The 25,502-nt window shown below is 44.0% G+C and overlaps 1 protein-coding gene across 3 annotated transcripts; it reads left to right on the forward strand.

Moving 5' to 3' along the window:
- CFAP36 (cilia and flagella associated protein 36) lies at positions 1 to 25,502 on the forward strand. 3 transcript variants are annotated; one of them, XM_088477560.1, is made up of 11 exons: positions 3 to 256; positions 2,381 to 2,445; positions 5,814 to 5,915; positions 8,555 to 8,669; positions 8,849 to 8,936; positions 12,928 to 12,970; positions 13,049 to 13,124; positions 18,185 to 18,345; positions 21,004 to 21,153; positions 24,817 to 24,899; positions 25,235 to 25,501. In XM_088477560.1, exons 1-11 carry the CDS (start codon positions 151 to 153, stop codon positions 25,245 to 25,247), a joined length of 1,002 nt encoding a protein of 333 aa, XP_088333686.1. In that variant the 5' UTR covers positions 3 to 150; the 3' UTR covers positions 25,248 to 25,501. The 3 variants fall into 3 exon arrangements, with proteins under 3 accessions (XP_088333688.1, XP_088333686.1, XP_088333687.1); XM_088477562.1 differs by lacking the exon at positions 21,004 to 21,153 and having other exon boundaries at positions 1 to 256; positions 25,235 to 25,502; XM_088477561.1 differs by having other exon boundaries at positions 24,817 to 25,501.

Here is a 25,502-nt window from a genome sequence, read left to right on the forward strand (position 1 = left end):
CGCCATGGAGACGCACCCGCCCCGGCCAGCGCGCACACACGGGTCCATTACGATTCATCCGGGGTCCTGGCTACGGTGCCACTGCTGCCAGCCGCTTTTGCTTCCTTAGTGGAGGAGGGGCCCCGGCCAGCGGCTGAGGGAGGTTCGCCCATGGCCGAGGAGGACGCTGAGTGGGTGCTGGAGAGCGTGCTGGGCTTCCTGAGCTGCCCCGTCTGGACTGTACCTGTGGGCGACTTCATAGAACAGAAATGCTCAGGTACTAGCTGGGCTCGTACGGAGTCTCTGCCCGCACCCACCCGTGATGCCGTGACTGTGCTCTGTCCGCAGATGGTCAGAGCAGAGGTGGCAACACTGCTAGAAGTTAACTACACGTCCTAGCATGCTCAGCTGGGAACAGGGCCCACAGTGGGACAGACAGACGCATGGGGGAATGTTGTTATTGGAGGAAGTGGTATAATGATGGCTGTGATTTATGTACAGGATGTGCTGATGGGTAAACCCAGATGTAGTCAGCATAGAACTGTGCTTTGTACAGAAACGTGTGCTGATGGGTAGCCTAGATGTGTGTATGTGTATATTTATATATATATATATATATATATATATATATATATATATATATATTACACACATTCCTCACTTAGCGACCATTCGAACTTACGACCGGCGCTCTGACCAACTAACTGAATTGCAGTGATTAAAAAAATTAAAAAAAGACAGACTCTGCCACAAGAGGAAGCCCTGGCTGTGGCGCGAGACACACAGGACACCTTGCAAGGCCGGCGGCGTGCTCTCGGAGGAGGTGGGGCACACACAGGCACATATCACCCTCAGCCTGGGACCAGCTACTTTCCGGCCACTATATGTCCTCGCTTAACGACCGATTCGTTTAACGACCAATACTGGCCATACACGCTACAATTATCGGGACGATCCGCCCGATATCGGTGGATCGCCGCGATAATTGTAGCGTGTGGGGGGGCGACCGAGGGTTAAATATTGCTCGGTCGTGCATGCTGGATTGTCCAGCATGCCCGTCCAATGCGATATTTCCCGTTAAACTGTCGGCCGCATCGGGCAGTGTATGCCCAGCGCAGCCGACAGACAGACATTTCCTGTGTTCCTTCCTACGGAAGGAACAGGGAAATGTCTCCTCCCCCGGGGGCGGAGCGCAGATGTCTGCCGAATACACTGTGAGAGAAATCTCACAGTGTATGCCGGCGACTTCTGCGGCTGGCAGCCGGCCAGATAAAATGTCTGTCGGTCTGACAGACATTTTATCTGGTAGGGTATGCCCAGCACAAGTCGTAGGAAATGAACTCGGTCGTTAAGTGAGGAATGTCTGTATTACACACATAAAGGCTAACCTCAGCCATTCCAGACTCATTGTATTTAAATATTTAAATTGTAAAAGTATTATATTAAATAATGCTAAGGGAGCTTTCATGCAAAACTAGGTGTTAATGTCAGCCTTTCTTTAGGTTGCAGACCTGTAGCTCCAAAACTAATCATCAATTTGCTACAAGACAGTAAATTGAGTATTTAAAATTAATTTTATTCAAAGGCAAGTTTCACACATCATATTTTTGCTGTTTTTATTACCGTTTTGTCTGTTAACTGCAATAAATGCATAAACCAGTCCCTTTCTAATTTAGGGGCTTCTAACTTAAATATATATATTTATCTTATTTGACCACCTTTGGCAAAGCTTACTCCAATCGCCCTTCCTCCATTCTGCTGTATAGTGATGGTGGGGAACCTCACTGAATCTGTGTCCAGCTGTTGGTGAGGGTGTGAAACACCCATCCGGCTTTTAATTGTTAAAGCAGAGAGAAGTTTGTAGAGCCAAGAACCTGCACAAAGTGAGAATTTAATGAAGATATTTAATGTTGGTGGTCTTTCCCTTATGGGGGGTATCCACTAAGCGATTTAAACAAGCGATTGCATGATAACGTTGTCATGCAATCGCTTGCAAATCGTGCATGCATCGGGGATGTTTTGGACGGAAGCGACCCGCAATGCGCGTGCCCGCGGGTCGCTTCCGACATCGCCCGTACATGCAGGTCAACCTGACGATCTCGTCAGGTTCTGCATGTGCGGGGATGAGGGATGTGTCGGGACTGAACGAGTGAACGTTCAGTCTAGGCACATCACTAGCTATATAAACGACAGCATGATTGCAATGTCGCAATCCTGCTGTCGTTTGTATATCGTTCAGTGGATACCCCCCATAAGATTGCACATTTCTTACATGCAGACTGTGGTATACTGACAGTTCTTCTCCAAATTCTCCATGTAATATAGATTATTTGTATGTTTTCAGTATTTTCATTTATATATTTTGGTTTAATGACTAAACGACTGACATTTCTGATTGCAGTTTTTGATGATGAAGAAGAGAATAAGTTGTCATACACAGAGATTCACAATGAGTACAAGGAAATGGTAAATATGGTCTATTCCTAATGTGAATGGAAGATAAATACATGATTATACTAGGGATGTGCAGGCTCGGATAGGTTCGAGTTTGCACGTGGAGTTCGGATTTTTCCCTCCAAAAAAACGGAACTCAGAAAGAGGCAAAACGTCATCTTGCACGGACGAACATCATCATTCCTGGACAAAAGTCCAGGAATGATTATGTTCGTCCGTGCAAGATGACGTTTTGCCTCTTTCTGAGTTCCGTTTTTTTGGAGGGAAAAATCCGAACTCCACGTGCAAACTCAAACCTATCCGAGCCTGCACATCCCTAGATTATACAGTTAGGTGACCACATTGGCCAAATGTCCGCTTTTAGTAAAAAAAATATTGTATATATATATATATATATATATATATATATATATATATATATATATATATATATGCAAAATAAAGACGAGAGTCGGCACTCACGGGTCTTGAAAAGTAAGGATACGCAGATAACTGTGTCACACTTGTTCGACGTTTCAGTCAAATAGACTTTTATCAAGACCATGTTCTTGATAAAAGTCTATTTGACTGACACGTCGAATAAGAGTGACACAGTTGTCGGCGTATCCTTACTATTCAAGACCCGTGAGTGCCGCCTCTCGTCTTTATTTTGCATGTGCTGTTCCTTAGGGAACTTGTGGAAGGCACCATTCCTGTACGCTATATGTGGAGTGCCAGCCAATATATTTGTATGTGTATATATATATATATATATATCTCAACATTAAGATGAATTGAAGTTTATTTGCCATGATGTACATGATGAGCTTTTCAATTGGTACATGTATAATTGCCGACTTTAGCCTAAATGAGCTTTTGACTATGGTGAATAAGGTGATACACCTGTGCTATAAATTGGTATGAGAACATAGACAATGAATAAAAATGAGCATGTAACACTGATGGACAGCAAAATTTAAATGAGTTTAATACAACAATGAGAATACATATAAAATATGCTCAATACGAGCATCTTGAATCATGATTTTCATATATTAATTTATAGTTTTATATATCATTTTTTTTCGTAATACAGATACGTTACATTTGTCAGCTTATTTTCTCCCTTCCCCCTTCTCTCTTTCTCTTCCATTGAGAAAGTATATAGATACCAGTGAAGTACCCATCATTATTATATGGGACTTATATGATTGTCGACCTTGCTCCGTATGACATGCTGAGTTTTCGGCAATACAGTGTCAGACGGACACACGTGATGAGGCTCTCTGCCGCGTGTCGTTGTGTACACACGTGACTGGAGCCTATCACGTGGTGGCATGTAACGTGACCGGAACTTATCATGTGGGTACATGATGTGTTATATAGCTAGCTCCCTGACACATGATCGCACAGGATCATGTGATCGGAATATAGGAGACAGAAATTATACTCCCCGCTACTTTGTAAGTACTTGGCTAATAAGGGTAATGACATTTACGATATAGGATATATATTATTATGTATTCCAATATGTTTAAATAGGATTGCCTCCTTATTTATACTAATATGCCTAATGTATATACTGATGGACAGCTCTTAATGCTTTTTAATCACAAGTGTTCTGCATCATTCAATCAATGAGTGGGTATATTAAAGGCAGCTTGAGACCCAGGATATTCACTCCTGATGAAGCTGAGCGACCATTGCTCAGGGAAACTCGTTGAGAATTACTGGGATTCATTTGAGACCATACACTTTTCCGGACTCCAGTGACACTTTGGATATTTGTTGGACTTTTTTTTATCTCTCAATCTTGGAATATATGCGGCTTTGGGGGATACTCTTTACCATTGTGCTTCAACACCCTTCTTGATGGATTGGATGCCAGAGGATTCCCCCAGGAACTACATATCCATTATTGGTAAAGTTCTGTTGCCAAATTAACCACATACCTTGAAAAATGAGAGTCAGTCCTAATTACCAATGATTGTAATAACTTTTCACTAGGAGCGGATCCAAGTGGATTTCATGCTTATTTCCAGTATTTGTTGCTAAATCAATCAGTCAGCCCTGTTTATTATTCAGAGCACTTTTCCAGCTCATATTGAGCATATTTTATATGTATTCTCATTGTTGTATTAAACTCTTTAAATTTTCTATCAGTGTTACATGCTTATTTTTATTTGTATTCATTGTCTATGTTCTCATACCAATTTATAGCTCAGGTGTATCACCTTATTCACCATTATTGAGCTTTAGTGGGTTTGACAACCCCACTCACCTGCAGCCTCAAGTCAGCGCGTTAGAAACAGTTTATTATTAGAGCTTTTGGCTATATAGCCAGATTTAAAACAGCAATTTGTTTTTAGGCAATATCATCTTGGTTTTAGCCTCAAACAAATTGCCTCTTTAATCTAGCAGCTATATCACAAAATCTAGCCTCCGCCCACAACTCACCGGCTTTTACATTTGGTCTTTGATGGGACTCCCCTCTGGGAGAGTTTGGAGAGGAGGTCCAGCGGCAATAGCGCCCCTACTGCAAAATACCATACTTTGCAGTATTTTGCAATGGGAGAATTGATCACCTACAGCAGTCATTCCCAACCTCGGGCCTCAAGGCACACTAACAGTCCTAGTTTTAGTGATATCCATGATTGTGCACAGATGGTTTAAACAAAATAACTGAGACACTAATTAAGTCACCTGTGCTCAAGTATGGCTATCCCTAAAACCTGGACTGTTAGTGTGCCTTGAGAACTGTGGTTGGGAACCCCTGACCTGCAGTATTCCACAGCAATTTGCGCCATCACTGCCACCGTCCTACACACTTCACTGCAGGAGTGGGAAAATCCAGGAGGGTTGTCTACTCTCCTAGGCTTCTGGGAGAATTGCCTGAAATTGGGCAGTCTCTCCTGGACATTCTGGAAGTGTAGGCAAAACTGGTTAGTTGAAAATGGTTTCTTACCTTTGGGGTGTATGATGTTAAATTAACCCCTTTTCCCTGATGTTAGTACATTGGTCTTTGTTGTAATCTGTCATTGGCGCCATGCTGCCATACCAATGTACAGAGGACAGATACAGGAGAATGGGGATTCTACTAAAATGACAAGTCTGAATCTTCATTCAGTTCATCTGATCCATATTCTCCCATTGAATGCTCCTTCAACTGTGAAACAAAGGTACCCAGTATAAGTGAATACAGCTGATGGCTGCATCATGCGTATGCTGGAGTCTTAAAGGTCTTGTTCAAAGAGAGAGGCACCCTACTACCTTCCCTGCTTTTGAACCAATGGTGGGACACAAGAATAACCTTTAGATTGAAGGACAGCATTGATATCTGTAAATGAATGGTCATGTACACATATTAACACTGATCATGGACAAACAATACAATTCCACAGGTGGAAAAGCTGGTTCAAGGACATCTAAAAGAAGTAGGGATTAATGAAGAGCAGTTTCAACAAGCGTGTTTATCTCCTCTTGCTCATTCTCCAGGAGTAAAGGTGACAATCTTATTCAAAATAACTATCAATGTGTAAGTGGCAACTAACTTGTGCATGTACCGATAAATAACCAAAATATGTATTTAATATTATATATACAGTACCAGTCAAAAGTTTGGACACACCTTCTCATTCAATGTTTTTTTGTTTATTTAAATTATTTTCAACATAGTAGATTAATACTGAAGACATCAAAACTATGAAAGAACACATATGGAATTATGTTGTAAACAAAAAAGTGTTAAATCAAAATGTTTTAAATGTTAGATTCCTCAAAGTAGCCCCCTTTTGCTTTGATGACACACTCTTGGCATTCTCTCAATCAGCTTCATGAGGTAGTCTCCTGGAATGGTTTTGAATTAACAGGTGTGCCATGTCAAGAGTCAATCTGTGGAATTACTTGCCTTCTTAATGTGTTTTAGACCATCAGTTGTGTTGTGCAGAGGTAGGGTTAGTACACAGTGGATACCACTATTTGACTACTGTTGTAATCCATATTATGGCACCAAACACTCAACTCAGTAAAGAGAAACGACAGTCCATCATTGCTTTAAGACATGAAGGTCAGTCGATACAGAAAATTTCAAGAACTTTGAATGTATCCTCAAGTGCAGTTGCAAAAGCCATCAAACGCTGTGATGAAACTGCATGTGTGGTTCACACTGTGAAGCATGGAGGAGGAGGTGCGATGGTGTGGGGGTGCTTTGCTGGTGACACTGTTGGTGATTTATTCAAAATTCAAGGCACACTTAACCAGCATGGCTGCAGCGCCATGCCATCCCGTTTGTGCTTACTGGGACCATCATTTGTTTTTCAACAAGACAATGACTCCAAACACACCTCCAGGCAATGTAAGGGCTACTTGACCAAGAAAGAAAGTGATGGAGTGCTGCGTCAGATGACCTGGCCTCCACAATCACCCAACCTAAACCAAATTGAGATGGTTTGGGATGAGTTGGACCGCAGAGTGAAGGAAAAGCAGCCAACAAGAGCTCAGTACCTCTGGGAACTCCTTCAAGACTGTTGGAAAACCATTCCAGGAGACTACCTCATGAAGCTGATTGAGAGAATGCCAAGAATGTGCAAAGCTGTCATCAAAGCAAAAAGGGGGCTACTTTGAGGAATCTAAAATATAAAACATACTTTGATTTGTTTAACACTTTTTTGTTTACAACATAATTCCATATGTGTTCTTTCATAGTTTTGATGTCTTCAGTATTAATCTACTATGTTGAAAATAATTTAAATAAACAAAAACCATTGAATGAGAAGGTGTGTCCAAACTTTTGACTGGTACTGTGTGTGTGTATGTATATATATATATATATATATATATATATCTATATCTCTCCTTTATGCCATGGGAAACATTGGGTGTAGAAAGTGTCACAAGGAGACTGGGCATTTTACTGTAAACCGCTACAGCTCTGGCTCCCTCCCCCTTTATACCCCAATTGGCCTCTTAGTACATCAATTGGTTTGAAGTGCTCATCGGAGCCGGGTATTTCTTTACAAGCAGCATAATTGTATTGGCGTTCCACCTGGAGCAGACTGTGAAGAGACTTGATTAGCTTCTCCTTCCTCCGACTGTCTGCTCCCACTGTGGTAACATCTCTGAGGGACACAGCCACTATTTGTATGTTAGTCGTAATGGATAACCAATTTTAAATAGTGGCCTTTTCATGCATAAAGCTTTCACTTTTCATTACAAAAATAAAATACAAGTTATAGCCTGCCCTCAATAAGAGTGCTCAGTTAGTTTTAGGGTCATAACCCTGTAGGAAAAGAGTATTTCTGCTAACCACATCTTAAAAGCTTTGGGGTACATCCATACGGCCATTATTGTGGATGTGTTGTCCATGTTGGAGCACGCAGGCATTATAATGCTCCGTGTGCTTGTTACTGGATTAGATTCCTCTAGAATTCGTAGCTATATTGCTCTGTGAGTCGAGGTTAGCATAACAAGATGAATAGAAGTCTCTTTCACTGGTGAATGGTGCATCGACATAGCCACATTTTTTTTTTCTGTACAAGGCAAATATTCTTCTTTTTTTTTTTTTTCCAGTAGATGATGGTGGCATGACGCAGCTGTTAACATCTGCCAGTATATTTTTGTCTTTTTTTTTTTTAAATCATGTTTTTAGTACTTTTCGACATTAGTATACACAACCATTTTAATGATACTAATATATTTCATGCAAATATTATTGTCAGTGATCTGTTTTGTCACTATAACAAATTCCACTGCGTGTCATTCGTATAGTCTAATGTATTCTCTCTAAAAGTCCAAGCTTAAGGTACTTTGGAAAAGAGGAGAATCTGTCATATATATATATTGTTTCCAATTAGGGCAAGACAGCACGCACTGTGTTTTATCTCACCATAAACCTCTTCGGACAATCTTTGAAAGATAATGTAGATTAGGAGATAATGCGGCTGTAATCTGCTCATTGACCTTAGGTTTCTTCATCCACATGGAGATCAGTCGGTGATGTTGCTTGTGAACTACACCAGAGAAGCGTTAAAGTGACGGGTCAGAAGTATCAGAGAATAAAACTAACTTTCATATTTAATGTCCCATCAAACTCCATAGCAATCCTTTCTTTAATAAATCCGAATGGTCTTGTCCTTATTTATAGAGTATGTTGCAGCCTGTGGTAGCTGTAGAAGATTTTGCTATCTTTAAAGAAATGATGCTACAGAAGAATATTGAACTGCAGTTACAAGCAATTCAAATAATACAACAAAGAAATGGTAATACATTGCTCTTTCTATTATTCATTTAACTGTTTCCACAAACAAACAAAAGAAAAGGATTTTGTATTTAGCTTTAAATCCCCAATATCATAAAAGGCTTAAATTAACCCTTGTAACTTTTATTTTAAAATGTTCCTATTATATGATATAATATCCTTAATGTTTTTCCCATGCAGGTGTACTTCCAGAATGTCTGCAGAACGGTACAGATATTATTTCTGACCTTGAGCAACAGGAGATGAAACTAATATCCGAGGCCTTGAGGTAAAAAAAGAAAAAAAGAAATTGTGGGCGTATATATGTATATATATATATATATATATATATATATATATAATATATATATATATAATGTAGTACTGTGCCTAAGTTTTAGGTAGGTGTGGAAAAAATGCAGCAAAGTAAGGATGCTTTAAAAAATAGAAGTGTTAATAGTTTATTTTTATCAAATTAACAAAATGCAAAGTGAATGAACAGAAGAGAAATCAAAATCAAATCAATATTGGTGTGACCACCCTTTTCCTTCAAAACCGCATCAATTCTTTTAGGTACACTTGCACAAAGTCAGGGATTTTGTAGGATTATAGTCAGGTGTATTATTAACCAATCATACCAAACAAGTGATAATGAACATCATTTTTCATATGTCAGTTGAAACACAGTCGTTAACTGAAACAGAAACAGCTGTGCAGGAGGCTTAAAACTGGGCAAGGAACAGCCAAACTCTGCTACAAAGGTGAGGTTGTGGAATACAGTTTCATGTCATAAGTCATACACCAAGGGGTATATTTACTATAGTGAGAGTTTTTAGAAGTGGAGAAGTTGCCAATAGCAACCAATCAGATTCTAGCTAGTATCGTCTAGAAGCTGCTAGTTAATACCGCTTTTACACCAAAGTCCAGGGTCTGACCCGGGATTTGGAACACGTTTCCAACCCGGGACAGCCCCCCTTTTACACTGCGGTGCCAACCCGGGATATGCCCGGGTCGACACCGTTCACACCGAACTTGGGTCAGCACTGACCTGGCTTTCCGGCGCAGGTGATCAGCGCTTCTTCCCCTCCCTCCCCCTCCGCGACCTACTTACCTTACTTCGTAGCCGGCTAGAGGCAAAGAGGGCGGGTGGGGTGTGCTGCTCCGTTTTGGTCGGCCCAGCAGTGGACGCTTGGAGATGATGTCATGTCCAAGCACCACTGAAGCCGGCCAATCAGGCGGCATTCGGCGCAACCCGGGTCATCATAACCTGGGCCGCGCTGTTTACATTGCAGGGTGACACGGGCACGACCGTTGCTCAACCCTGCAAGGCAAGCTAGCCGGGTAGGATCCCCGGGTCACTGGTTTTTCAGCCGGTGTAAAAGGGGTATACATGTTAAGTAGAATCTGATTGGTTGTATGAGCAACATCTCCATTTCTAAAAACTCTCCCTTTTGTAAATATACCCCCAAGACTGAGCACAGCAACAAGACACAAGGTAGTTATACTGCATCAGCAGGGTCTCTCCCAGGCAAAGATTTCAAAGCAGACTGGGGTTGTCAAGATCTGCTGTTCAAGCTCTTTTGAAGAAACACAAAAACTGGCAACGTTGAGGACCGTAGACGCAGTGGTCGGCCAAGGAAACTTAGTGCATCAGATGAAAGACATATCATGCTTCCCTTCGAAATCAGAAGATGTCCAGGAGTGCCATCAGCTCAGAACTAGCAGAAATCAGTGGGACACAGGTATTCCCATCTACTGTTCGGAGAAGTCTGACCAGAAGTGGTCTTCATGGAAGTTGCAGCCAAAAATCCATACCTTCAACGTGGAAACAAGGCCAGGCGACTCAACTATCCATGAAAACATAGGAACTGAGGTGCAGAAAAATGGCAGCAGGTGCTCTGGACTGATGAGTCAAAATTTTAAATATTTGGTTGTAACAGAAGGCAGTTTGTTCACCAAAGGGCTGGAGAGCGGTACAACGAGTTTCTGCAGGCAACAGTGAAGCATGGTGGAGGTTCCTTGCAAGTTTGGGGCTGCATTTCAGCAAATGGAGTTGGGAATTTGGTCAGGATTAATGAGGTCCTCAATGTCGAGAAATACAGGCAGGTACTTATCAATCATGCAGTATCATCAGGGAAGCGTCTGATTGGCTCCAAATTTATTCTGCAGCAGGACAACGACCCCAAACATACAGCCAATGTTATCAAGAACTATCTTCAGCGTAAAGAAGAACAAGGAGTCCTGGAAGTGATGATATGACCTCCACAGAGCACTGATCTCAACATCATCAAGTCTGTCTGGTATTAAATGAAGAGACAGAAGGATTTGAGCCTACATCCACAGAAGATCTGGTTAATTCTCCAAGATGATTGGAACAACCTCCCTGCCGGGTTCCTTCAAAAACTGTGTACCTAGAAGAATTTATGCTGTTTTGAAGGCAAAGGGTGGTCCAGTGGCGTCCCTCCCCACGGTGTCACCCAGTGCGGGGAGAGACATTGTGTTGTGCGGCTAAGCCGTGTGGTGCCAAAAAGGGGGCATGGCCTCAACGCCAAACCCCCGTGGTCCCGTTATCACTGGAAGGCAAGGGGGAGGGGGCGGAGGTGTGTGCTGTGCCAGCCGGCTCCCTCACAGTGTCAGGAGCAGAGTGCAGCACTTAATTATACAGTGCAGCGCCCGGCTCCTGTCACGGAGGGCGTCTGCACCTTGGTGTCACCCCTCGGCGGGTGACACCCGGGTGCAGCCCGCACCCCACTTGTGACGCCACAGGGGTGGTCACATCAAATATTAATTTGATTTATATTTCTCTGCTGTTCATTCACTTTGCATTTTGTTAATTGCTAAAAATAAACTGTTAACACTTCTATTTTGAAAGCATTCTCACTTTGCAGCATTTTTTCCATACCTGCCTAAAACGTTTGCACAGTACGGTGTAGGTTGGTGTGTGTGTGTGTGTGTGTGTGTGTGTATGTGTATATATATATATATATATCTCGGTTCTACTCGGCTCCGTTCGGTTTTTTTTACCGAATCTTATTGGCTATCCAAAACTCGTGACAGCTGAAACCCAATAAGATTCGGTAAGAAAAAACGAACGGAACCGAGTAGAACCGAGCCTGCACATCCCTAATATATATATATATATATATATATATATAATTATTTTATATCATAAAGTACTTCACGCACACATTATATGCTGAAGTGTACCGATGATTCTGCCTAATCCATTTGCTCTGATAAAAGACAACAATTTAGGAAAATCTTAGAAGCCTTAGCAAGCCTTCTTGGCATGCACTTCTAAATTATCCTACACTCATCTGTCATTTGTAGATTACAATTGTTCATTTATTATTTTTACTGGGTTCTGCCGCTAGTCAAACGAGATCATGCTAAACTTCTTCCCCATGATAAACAAGCCTTTTGCTACACTTACTACCACCAGCCTGCTGCATGTAACCCTCTCACCCCACAGTATGTTAAAACCAGATTGACCCTCCACCCAAACCATTGCATTACAAGTCTGTGGCTTACCCTGAAAGCTTTGCACCACCATCCTAAGACTCCCAGACCATTGCACCAGGCCTCTTCCCTTCTCCATGCGTTCACCACTCCCATGACAATGTTCTAATACTATACTATGATTGCCGACACATCCACTAAAAACACTGGTTATCATTGTGCCCTGGATACTGCTATTAGCTGCAGAAGCACAATATAGAACACTGTTCTTGGAATTTTTTAAATGTCTGGAACCAGTTCTAATATATCCCGGCTGTGTTGGCTGTCACGAACAGCACACTGTAGTGTTTGGGGAAGGAAGCTGCAAGGCTAACACATAGAAGTGGCATTCTTAGCACACCCGTGCATGTTTTAGTTACTGTGGCACTGATTGGTCTAGCTGTGCACTAAGGAGAGACAGGAAGAGCACTTGATCATCAGAAGGAAGCCTGAGTTGCTATTGCAATTAATACAATTTGCATTAGTCTTTTTAATATGTTTAACATTAATGATTTGTATTAGTTTATGTAGAATACACTATAATGGCTTTTATGGACAGGAATGATTCCATGATCAATCAATAGATCCTTCTACTATTCACTTGTGTCGTATATTTGTAGTATATGAAAAGCTGCTACAACTACTCTGTGATAAACTTCGATTCAAATCTCTTGCATTTTGAATCTTTTATTTACCATACAAACTGTACTTTTAAAGTATGATTTGTACTGATGCAGTTCATGTGCAAAGCACAGCAAATGTGTTTATATCTAAAATTCTAGGATATCAAGAGAAGAATATGAACAGGAACAGCTGCGCCAGAAGGTAAGTCAATTCTTTAATAAAGAAAAATTGTACAATCTGCAATATAGATATCTTAATGTTTTTTTTTTCTTTTGTCAGGAAACGAGTGCATCTAATTTAGGAGAAATATCCCCCAAAACATCCACAGATGTTAAAATGACAGCACCAGTGACAGGTAATGCATTTTAGTTAATCCTGTGTGATGAAAAGTTTGACTTTCATATAATAAAATCTATTAAACCATAATGAGCTGAATTCACAATCATTGATAGTGGACCTGTCACTTTCCCAAAACTGCAAAGTTTCTTCAGTATGGACATTATTTTGCAGTAGAGCATTTAGATTGTAAACTAATGTGAGTGATTAAACTTTCTCTGCAAAGCGCAGCATATTATGTTCGGGTATATGAATAAAGTATGATGATAAAAATATAATGTTTGCATGTAGTTAGCTGTCTACGGGGCAGGTAAAAATATTTATGAGTATTGATCAGCAAGGGCATGATCAGTGAGCTTCTGGGAATCGTTCAGTGTTTATTCTGTGTACTCATTACTGACCTAGCTTAATGTAGATGTCCCAGCATCGCTGCTATCAAGCTCAACCGACACCCACTGAAATCAGCCCTGTTACTGGTGTTGCGGCCCGGTGGAGGTAGATGGAGTCGCAGTACATGCGTCTTAATTAAGAAGCTCGGTACTGCCAACATAAAAACATAGAAGATAAAACCTAAAATAAAGCTCAGGACTGCCTGAGCTGCCCCCTGTTACAAAGGTGCGTCTGAATCTTGCCGCACCAAACGAACAACTGGAGGCCTGTGGCTAGGGACGGGGTATATATGGAGGAGGACCCAAGGCATCCTGGGAGCTGACAGCTTTAATTGTTTGGTGCCTGGATCTCTCCAACCACATTACCCCATGGTATCTCTATGGACCCTGAAGAAGAAAGAGAAGCTTGTTTTCATGGTTTACAGATGTTTCTGAGTAGAATTGTGTTCTGTTTTTTAGCATCCATTTTATATGCCACATTACAATAGTTAGTACTGCGCCAATTGTTTGAAACTTGAAGGCTGAGAGTTGGATCACTTGTGATCTTGTCAGGAGAGCTGGAGGCATGTACTGTTAGTGCTCTGTGAGGACTGGAGTAGGGAAAGACTGAGCTACAAAAATGGTCTTTCTACCTCAGGGTACTTAGGGATCCACAGGGATACCTTGGGGTATAGGTCTTGGCTCCACAGCCATGGGCACCACAGAGTTAAAGATGTCCTCCCAGGATGCACTGGGCCCCCTCCTATACCCCGCCCCCAGGCCAAGGCACCTCAGTTTTCAGTAGGTGCCCGGCCGGGAAGCTGGGTCATCGCAGAGGGGGGCTGTGTAACAGCCCCTGAAGATCTTCAAGAGCGGTAGCATAGGACTGTCCAGCGGACGTCCATGCTACCGCTCCGACACCCCCGCCGGCGCCGACCACCGGTAGTGATCCGGGGAGCTCGGCGGGCTCTTGGGGGGTTCCTGCTAGCGGAACCTCCGGGGGCCTGGGACTGTGGACGGACCTACAGGGGGCAGCAGGTAAGCAGCGGGCGTCTGCGGTAGGCGCCCGCTGAATCACAGTCCGGCGTTCCCAGGGCTGGGGGCTCCCTGGGGACGGCAGTATAGTGGAGCCAGGCGGATGCCTGCGCTCTCCACTAGACCACCAGGGATACGGGGCTGGAGCATTGCGGAACACGCTCCAGCATCCCGGGGGGTTAATGGCCTGCCAGGGGAGGATGCCTTCCCTGTAGCGCACAGGAGGCTCCTCCCCATCACTGCTGTCGGCGCCTTACATTAAGGCTTTGGCGGGCTGAGGCAGTGATCCTCCTCAGGCCCGCCTCCCTTCATCCTCCGGCGGCCATTTTATGCAGACGCTGTGGTGACGGTGCGGAGCCTGGGGTGCCCCTTACATACCTCTCCTCCAGTAAAGGTCAGCGTATGTAGCGCTATCACTGCCAGGCTGTAAGTCTGTGTAAGTGATAGTGCACTTAGTGCAGCGTTTCTGCATTGTATGTGACTTTATGCTAGCTCTGTGTGCCTGATTTTTCTCCTGTCAGCCATTTTAGCTATCCCTATTTCTTCCTCTTGACCAGCCCTCTCAGTGCCAGTACTGTCAGGGTAGGAATTTACCTCACAGTTTATGATTTATTTCTGTGAGAGGAGAGTCACATACCACTATGTCCAGTGAGGACTCTGTTCCTCTCCTATTTTCCTGCTCCAGATGTAAAGCAGGTGTGGGGGAGGGGTCGGTACTCCAGGATGGGTTATGTGCTGCATGTTTGGCTGTCCCTGGTAACTCTGCTGTACCCAGCACCTCTCAGGAACCACCTTGGGCTTGTTTTGTACAAGCCCTGACTGTTCTTGTAAATAGGCTTGCAGCCCCTCCTACGTTTCCACAATTGGGGTTTGCACAGCAGGCGGTAGTCCCGCCTCCTGTTCTGGGAGTTCCGGGACCGATAGTAATGCAGTATCCCCCGCAACAGGTCCTTAATCAGGCTGACCCAGGTTTGTCTGATTCTGGGGTGGTTACAAAAGTCTCATCTCAGCAGGGGACGTCCGTTTTGGATTTCGGATTGGGTCCTTCTAACAACGGATGCTTGCCTTCGGGGCTGGGGCGCTGTGACAGGCCCACATGTCTTCCAGGGCCGGTGGACGTCGGAGTAATCGAACCTGCCAATCAATATATTGGAAATTCGAGCAGTGTTCAGGGCGCTGCAACATGCAAGACCGTTCCTGCTAGGGAAACCTGTGCAGGTTCAGTCAGACAACGCCACCACGGTGGCTTACCTAAATCGTCAGGGAGGAACTCGAAGCCAAGCGGCTCTAAAGGAGGTGTCCCGCATTCTGACTTGGGCAGAAGGCAATCTGCCGGCCATTTCGGCCGTCTTCATTCCGGGTGTGCTGAACTGGGAGGCGGACTTCCTCAGCCGCCACGATGTACACCCGGGGGAATGGTCTCTTCACCCAGAGGTGTTCCAACTCCTGGTGGACAAGTGGGGTCTTCCCGAAATAGACCTCATGGCCTCCAGACACAACCACAAGCTGTGGGCGTACGGATCCCGAACAAGAGACACGGGAGCTCTCCTGGTGGATGCTCTGTCGGCACGGTGGAACTTCCAATTCGCGTACCTGTTTCCTCCATTCTCCCTGCTGCCTCGATTAATTCGAAAGTTCAGGCAGGAAGGAGGCAAGATCTTGCTGGTGGCCCCGACGTGGCCCAGAAGGAGTTGGTACTCGGATCTCCAGTGTCTATCCATCGACACTCCTTGGCTGTTACCTCAGAGGCCGGACCTATTGTCTCAGGGTCCTTGTCTCTACCCGGACCTGAGTCGGCTATCTTTGACGGCGTGGCTCTTGAGGTCCAAGGGTTTCTCTAGAGCGGTGGTCAATACCATGTTACATGCTCGTAAGCCGGCTTCAGCTAGAATTTACCACAGGGTGTGGCATACCTATTTTGAGTGGTGTCGCCCTAAAGCGTACGATCCTCGCGAGTTTAGAATATCGAGAGTGTTGGCTTTCCTTCAGGCAGGCTTGGATTTAGGTCTACGCCTTGCTTCACTGAAGGTGCATGTTTCTGCCCTGTCGGTTTTGTTTCAACGAAGGATTGCCACGCGGCCTGATATCCGTACCTTTATGCAGGGTGTCCTTCGCATCCAGCCTCCCTATGTCCATCCAGTAGCTCCATGGGATCTGGCTGTGGTCCTGAAGGCGCTACGGGATCCTCCATTTGAACCTCTGGGTTCTGTGGATCTGAAATGGCTTACGGCAAAAACAGTGTTCCTTCTGGCTATTGCTTCAGCCAGAAGGGTGTCGGATTTGGGGGCTCTTTCGTGTCGTCCCCCATTTCTAATTTTTCATTCGGACAGGGCGGTACTTCGTACCCGTCCTGAATTCCTTCCTAAAGTGGTGTCTAGTTTCCACATTAACGAGGAAATTGTGGTCCCAGCCTTTAAATCATCTGATCTCTCAGCTGGTGAGGCTTCTTTGGATGTGGTACGGGCTCTGCGGATTTACGTGGACCGTACCAGTTCTTTGAGAAAATCGGACTCTTTGTTCGTCCTATATGGATTTCATAGGAGGGGTTGGCCTGCCAATAAACAGACTTTGGCACGCTGGATCTGCATGGCGATCTCTGAGGCATACACTCACGAGGGACTCCCAGTGCCACCCTCTGTGAAAGCTCATTCTACAAGATCTGTGGGACCTTCGTGGACAGCTCAACGTGGCGCCTCAACTATTCAGCTTTGTAAGGCGGCCACGTGGTCCTCTGTCCATACTTTCGTCAAGCATTACGCTTTTGACACATTTGCTTCTCAGGATGCTTCCTTCGGGCGGCGGATTCTCCTCTCGGCACAGGAGCGTCCCCTCCCTTGAAGGATACTGCTTTGGGACATCCCCAAGGTATCCCTGTGGATCCCTAAGGACCCTGAGGTAGAAAACAGGAGATATGGTAAGAACTTACCTTTGTTATCTCCGTTTCTACGAAGTCTTTAGGGTCCACAGGGCGCCCACCCTGACGCCCTGTGCTTCCGTAGGGGGGTGTTCTGGTCACCAGTTTCTGTCTCCCTTTTCTATGAGAATGTGAATCTTGTGTGTTCCAGACTTTCTTCTTCCTTTTTCCTCTCTCCCGGCCTATGGCTTGATACTAAAACTGAGGTGCCTTGGCCTGGGGGCGGGGTATAGGAGGGGGCCCAGTGCATCCTGGGAGGACATCTTTAACTCTGTGGTGCCCATGGCTGTGGAGCCAAGACCTATACCCCAAGGTATCCCTGTGGACCCTAAGGACTTCGTAGAAACGGAGATAACAAAGGTACGTTCTTACCATATCTCCTGTTTTTCTGATATTGCTATACAAACTACAGCAACTGTCTTGAGAAAGGTTATTAAGTATAACCGAAACGTTGACATGACATTGTTTATATTGTGCCGGATTATGAATACTCTATTATTGCTTCAATAAATTATTTAAATTGATGTAAGTTGGTGAGTGCCTCCCTCCAGAAACGCTGGATACAACCCATGTATATTTGGATCTCGGACTGGTCTTGGAGTGCACCACCATAAAACGTTTTTCTGATGAGAGTGCAGGATACTTGTGGAGATAGCTATATATATATATATATATATATATGTATATATATATATATATAATAATATAGACATACCGTGTCATTTGTACTAAGGTTTCATTATACAGTTTATCTTCCAACAGAAGCAGCCAAACCCGTTGAGGCCAAAATACAGTCCCTGAAAGTACAAGATCTTCCATGTAAACTACAGACTGTTAGGATTAAAGACCTTAGTAATACAGAAGCTGCAGAGGCTTGGATGGAGCAAGCAAGGAAAGAGGCTGGGATACAAGGTTCTGTCACTGTAAGTATTTTTCATCTTCTTAATTGTTTTTTTTTGTTTGAGTATAAACTAAGTGCAAAGTTCCAACTGTGCTTCTAGCTGGTAATTATGATAGGGAAAACCTCTCTCCTGATTTTTTGCTTGCACCTCTATGGAGTTCGAGCAAAGTTACCTTCCTGGGTAACTTGCGTTATAATACCACACGAGGTTTTGATGGAACCTCGCGGCCAATTGAATCTCCCCCAGTTTATTGACCGTAATCCAGATCTGTAGGAGGTGAGAAGCGCAGTGCATACTCTACATTGAGATCACTAGAATGTGACAGGAGTAGCACTGAGTTGCTATCCACATCACCAGGAGCATGAATGAGCTATCAAGTTTGTTAAGAGGGACGATGGCAGCACTGAATCCCTATACAGATTGCTAGAAGGAGATAGGAGCAGCCCCGATCCAGATAGCTAGAAATTGATAGGAGCAGCACAGAAAACCCATCCAGAAGAGGATGATGCTTCCTGCTCTGAAATAGAACCTGGAGAAAACTTTCAGAAGGAGAGTAGCCTGTTTAGGATGTGTTTGAACAATTTCAATGTATTAAAGCGTAATCAATGCTGCAGTTCTGCCTATATTAGATTAGGGCTTACCATTTTCCTGCGGTTGTTGGACTACAACTTTCAAAATTCTCAATCGCCATGAGATTGAAAAGTGACACCTGTTAGACAAAACCTTGTACCTGTCCTCATGCTTAGGCCTAATGGTGCATTCAACGTGTTTTCACAAATCTCCCCTACACCTGGTGTAACGCAGTACACAGTATGCACTTAATGGGCAAAATGTACTAAGCGGTGGTTTGACGGTAGGTTCTATTCTATTCTAAACCCCCGGCGGTTTGGTGGCGGGTTCTATTCTGTTCTAAACCCGGGGGTTTGGTGGCGGTTTTGGAGCGGTTTCTAAATGACAGCCCTGTTCTGTTCTATTCTAAAATGTGTTTTGATGGCAGTTTTGCAGAGGTTTTGTCCTTAGTAAATCTGCAGATAGCAAAACTGCCGCCAAACCACAGTCAAAACACATTTTAGAATAGAATAGAACAGGGCTGTCATTTAGAAACCGCTGCAAAACCACCACCAAACCCCCGGGGTTTAGAATAGAATAGAAACCGCTGTCAAACCGCCGCTTAGTAAATTTTGCCCAATGACTGCATCTTTAGAACTATTGTACTAAGCATTAACAAAGGCGACATTAAAAATGATGTAATGCAAACGTTTGTCAGTGCGCATTTACCTTTAACAATGCTTGTTGATCGCCTGATATTAATGCCTTTGAAAAATGTACATTAATGTTTGCAAGTCCTCTTATTATTAACTAGCTGGGATACCCGGCGTTGCCCGGGTTGAAGACTGAACCCTAAAGTACACCTGCAACCTTTATTTGACATTGTCCTCGCCTATAACCCCATTCCATTGATCCTAAAAAGGACCCCACTGTTTGCTAACATGCATGCAAACAGTGGCGTAACTACCATGGGTGCAAGGGGTGTGGCTACTATGGTGCCCGAGCTGCCTCTGTGGCCCACTGCTCCCTCTGCACACAGTCACGCACACAAGGTGGGTCAGTCCAGTCAGGGCCATCTAGGGGGGCCCAGGTGTCGGCGATGTTAATTTGGTGCCGGCCCGTCAGCTGATTACACTGGCAGGCAGTCATGGAGAAACTGCAGCGCCGGTCGCGAGGCAATCTGAGCTTGTGGACCAGCAGCTAATCAACAGTGGCGGCTCCTGATTGGCTGCTGGTCCGCGGGTTCCGATTGGCTCACGGCCGGTGCCAGATTCAGCGTGTGGCATAACCTGAATGGGGTCTGTGTGGCATAACATGAACGGGCTCTTTGTGGGGGCAAATGTAGGTGGGTTTTTTTTACCTCTGGGGGGACCCTTTTAAGATCTTTCTAGGTGGCCCACAAAGTTCTAGTTAAGCCAGGTACACACTTGAGTGATGTCGGGTCGATATGTCTTTTCGTAATGACATATCGCCTACATCGCTCAGTGTGTTCGCATGATTGCGCGCTCCCGCAGGCGTTAGCGATGATCACCAGGTTTGATGTACTGGACATCAAACCTAGCGATATCGCTAGCAGCCAGTGCATTGTTAATGAATGACGTAAGTGTAATCGTTTCGTCGTTTCATTGTGCGTCCACATTGGACGACTTTAATACTGTTCACAGGCATTCATTCCGTTGTCTGAACGAATGCTCGTCGCTCCATTGTGTACCCAGCCTAACCCTTGCATGTAAACACAGAGGCTCTGGATATAATATAAACTTGCATGAGTCATCAAGTTTACTCAGACTGAGGTGAAAAGGATACATTTGTAGCTATCTCACAGGTTTTTGGCAGACTGATAAATTTCCACTGTGTAATTTAAGAGAGTTGCCAATTTTAGAGACTGTGTGGCCCTGACTAAGTTCAAACTTAGGCAAAAACTTAACCCTGATCAAACTACACCACCGTGACAAATTTGGTGGAGCTTGGTCCAAAAGTCTGGCCGTGCATAAAGGGCAAACAGGCGACAGACAGACAGATACACGCTTTCTCGCTTATTATATAGATTGGAAGATATGAAATACCCAGAACAAAATTAAAGATTACAAGCATTTTAATTATAGCATGTTTAATAATGTTTTTGTGCAGAGCTTGACCCAATCAGAGAAAGAACAGCTCAGAGAACGTGCTGAATATCTCAAACAGAAAAGAGCAGTACTCTTAGCGCAGAAGTTAGATTCAAAGAAAGAATCACAGAGTTCTGAAGAAAGTGAAGAACAGGCCTCTTGTTCGAGACAGGTAACCTTTTTCAAATACTAAAGCTACCAAAGATGTCAGTCACGTATACAGATAGCTGGGGGGTTTTAACCTGATTATTTATTTTTTTTCCCCGTTTGAAATTGTCCCTGCAAATTAGTGGCTATACAGATGATGCCTTATGTACTGCATGCCACGTTCACCTGCAACAGAGTTCCCCTGAGATAACAGAACTAGCCTGGACGAGATCCTTGGCACAGTATATTGTTATTCTTATGCAGCTCGTCACATTTGGGGATAGTGGAGATCAGCCATGCTGAGAGTCTTGGCAAGTGACCCTTCTTTGTGGGATGCATGGCCTGGTGCCTTTGGTCTTTGCAGCTGCCTCACCAGACAAACTGTTTTATCTGAATGCCTCGCTGGTGGCTTGCTCCCCCATGTTTCAGCCATCTTGGTTTTCCTTATGTGGAAAGTTCCACTTTTACTGGAATTGCAGAGTTTCTTACAAGGAGTGATGCACATGCAACCTCACTACATCTACCCATATATATCCTTCGGATCTAAATCTATAAGATTCTCCTTTTTGATCCTTTGGATTTGGTAGAGTTAACGTTCCTTACTTAGAACTTGCAAACTTTCTTTTAGGTATGTCTACAGGTGGGTCACATTCGGAAATGGGGGCTCTGTCTCGTTGTGTTTCATGAAGACAAGCAAACCTTCCTTTTAGTCCAAAGTGGTCTCCAAGTACCACCTAAATCACGACATTAGGATTCCAGCTTTAGACTGTGGTCCGGAAGGACTATGAGCACCTATGTCCATGGCACTTGTGTTGCACACAGGATGGATGAATTTTTGGTCCTTTATGATGTGCACAAGAAAGGTTGGCCACAATCCAAGTAGACCATTGTAAGGTGGATTACATCCATAACTCACCAGGCTTACACTGGAACAGGGCAACCTGAAAATATGAGTGTGGCCAAAGTCCAGGCCTATGTGGTGAAGATGGCAGCCACAGCAATGAGTGGGTTAATCCCATGTGCTGCTGTGCCATTTTCATATGAACTATCTACTCTAGGTACTGTGAATGCATTTATAATAATGCCATGCCCTGAAAATGTATGTTTAATAATGTGTTTTTACTTTTTGTTCAAGTGTGCGATGAACTAAGGGCCTGATTCAGACTCGCGAGCGCACAGCGCTCCCAAGCAGGTCGATGGTACCCCACTGCGTACGCCGGAGCCGGCATGTGCATGCGCGAGACCCGGCCAGCGACTGGCACTCCGTCGCTACGGGTCTCGCACCACAGCGGGGCAGCTGTCGATGGTGATAGACAGCTTGCCCCGTTTTGGAGGCGGGCAGAGGGGGTGGCTGGGCAAACGGAGGCGTTCATGCAGGAGCGCCTGCCGTTTGTGGGCGGCCCTACTGACATCACTCGTGATGTCAGTAGGTGGACTTCCTGCTCTATTAGAGCAGGAAGTCCACTGGGGCTTGCGGCCACGAGACCCTACCACAAGGGTTTCGTCGCAAGCGTGAAGGTTGCGATGGTCTTGACCATCGCGAGCATCACCTGGCCGCTCGCATAAGCTGTGTGTAGTCACCCACAGCTATGCCAGCAGCCAGGAGGCGGTCTTTAAAAAAAAAAAAAGTGACGCCCTGATTCAGAGCGAGCGCTCTCAAAGAGCGTCCGGCTCTGAATCAGGCCCTAAGTCCAGCAACCATGTTGCTAGGAATGTTAACTCCCGGTGCGCTGCGTCTGGGTAAAGTAAATGTGTTAGCCAGGGGCAAGGCTCATTACTGCAGCCGGGAGCACATAGTCCCAGGCTGAAGTGTTAGGCTGTCCTTTTGCATGGTGCTGGGACATGGCATAGGCAAATTCCAGAGCTAGGGCTGGTGTATTTAAACCGTGAAGAAATGTGTATATGTTTTAAAATATAAACTGATTTATTTAAGTTTATGTGCAGCTCTGCAGCCAGACCTGTAGGGCTGTGTTAGCAAAGTTCAGGAAATTGCAGATGAAAATGTTTTAGTGTTTTTAACATGTTATTGTAATGTTCCTTGTACAGTTTTAGAATTCAAGAAATGCCTTTTTAAGTGTATGGACTGTGCACTTTTATTATTTATTTAGCATTTTATTTTCTAAGGAATTGCCATTTCTAGGAATCATCATGTTTTCTGACATAGGAAGTAATTATCCTGGCTATAGCAAAATGTCTAGTGTTAACTGATCAAACCTTTCCTTAGATTCAGTGCATTCCATTGGGTATTCCTGTATGGTGGAGTTTATTAAAAAGGTGTTAAGGAAAAAGACAGTTATGTGGTAAATCAGATTGTGTTTAAGGCAAACTGATTTGGGTCTTCAATTTATCAAAGGAAGAATGCAATTGAGCAGCCCTGTGAAATCTAGGTTGTATTTATATTGGGATACAGTTTCCTCATTTGCCTTCTAGTCTTCGCTGTATATGGACAGTATTATAACCTGCTGTGTTGTGTCCCCTTACTATAAAAAGAACGTCTCTGAGTCCTCTGACCAGCCAGAGAGGATTGTGCTTCTGTAACATCTATATGCTGTGTGTGTCCCAAGCACCTTTAGCAAGACATTGAGCAATAAACATCTTGCCTTTAAGATGCCAGCATCTGCTTGTAACCTGTGGCTACCAAAATTGCGTCAAATGCTACTGCATTCTCCAGCTGTTCTGGGTTGAGCCCAGTGTCTCCAAGCTGACACCCAGCTACAGTAGCGTGTCCACACATACCCAGATGTAGGCTGGTATATGTGGAACAAGCGATTTCAGGTGCCGGTGTAAGAGCCTGGGGGTGGCAACAAGTTACACAATCACTGTGTTGTGGGAGGAGTCAGTTACTGATGGTGAGAAGGAATCCGTAGGACTGGTGGAGTAAGCCTATTCAGGGACAAGTAACCACCCTCTCTATTCCATGTCAAAAATCGATGATCACCTGGAGGAACGAGGTCACCCAGTCACAGTGAGTTCACATCGTACAAGATCAGACTTGGTGCTTTGGCTGAGCACCTATGCCGGACAGCCACTTGATACATTCACAAAGTTTCACAGATTCAACATTTTGGCGTCGTAAGAATGCAGTTTTGGATGTAAAGGGTTGTGCTGCTCAATCTCTGCGAATGCATGTTTGTTGCAAATATGTTTCCTCTGTTGTGAAGGACATTACCATTTTTATGTTAGGACTGTTATATGGTCTACCTTTGCCAAGTTGGCCCAACAAGTGCTTAGTGTTCTAGAATTATATATATATATATATATATAATTTATTGTTCTAGAACCAGAGCCATAACTAGACTTTTTAGTGCCCTGTGCCAGAAAGAGCATTGGCAGATTTTTTTTTTCCAATAAGGACATAAGAAATGCACCCAAAAAAGGGCCATGGCCTCATGAGGAAGGGCCAGGGAAGATATAGGGGAGGCCATGAGCTGCTGAAGATAACAGAAGAGGAAGCTACAAGTGAGAATGATAATAAACAGAAAATTGACAGACCTGAACAGTGCCCCCTGCGGTGCCCTGTGCCATGGCACTGGTCGCACTACCCTAGTTATGGCCCTGTCTAGAACAGTATATATAATTCTATAAACATCTGTAAGGATTAATATAATGCCAAGTGTCCATATTTCTAACATGTGCGGAAATAGATCGGCTTCCTTTAAGGTCACAATGTTTCCTTTTACATTTGCAGCAAAAGATGACCGAAGAAGAAATGAAGAATTTACAGAAAAGGAAGCAGTTAGCGGAGAAGCTGAAAGAAGAAGTAATCCATAAGTGAGAGATTGCTACTGCATTATGCTTTTTTCATTTAACCAATTGCCAAAGCTATTCACATATATTTTTTGTATGCCTTAAATAAATATTTAGTCACCGTCCCTAGAAAATATTCCTCTTTGAAAGGATGGAAGCATGCAACCGAAGGTGGGCATAAATACCTTCTTTTCGCAAAAAGAAATGCTCTAAAATGTGTTTATATTTTTTAAGTCAGATTATATAGAACGCACAGGCAATAAAGCTACAGCAATATCACCTTTAGAGACAATACTTTTGTGAGCTTGCATGGACAGTCTCTTGCTGTGTATATATAAAGTCCTTTTTACCTCCAAAAGCTTAGAGAGGTGAATGCCAGTAAGGAGGATATATCTCACAGGGCAGCAGAATAATAAAGACATTCATTGATGGTAGAAGGACTTCACCTCTTCACTGAAAATCACCATGAGCCAAACTCTCCAGTTCCTGCCTTTGAAAACAATGATGTGGGTCTTGATCAAACACTTGTTTTAAAAAACAGAATTAAAGCTATATAAGGACAGAACGGTGCCTACAACTGTAACACAGAAGTCATCAAGCTGCAAGTATCTATGTTCTGTAATAAAA

This window comes from Taudactylus pleione, unplaced genomic scaffold (assembly GCF_031769625.1).
Source record: "Taudactylus pleione unplaced genomic scaffold, aTauple2 ptg000201l, whole genome shotgun sequence".
Lineage (NCBI taxonomy): Eukaryota > Metazoa > Chordata > Amphibia > Anura > Myobatrachidae > Taudactylus > Taudactylus pleione.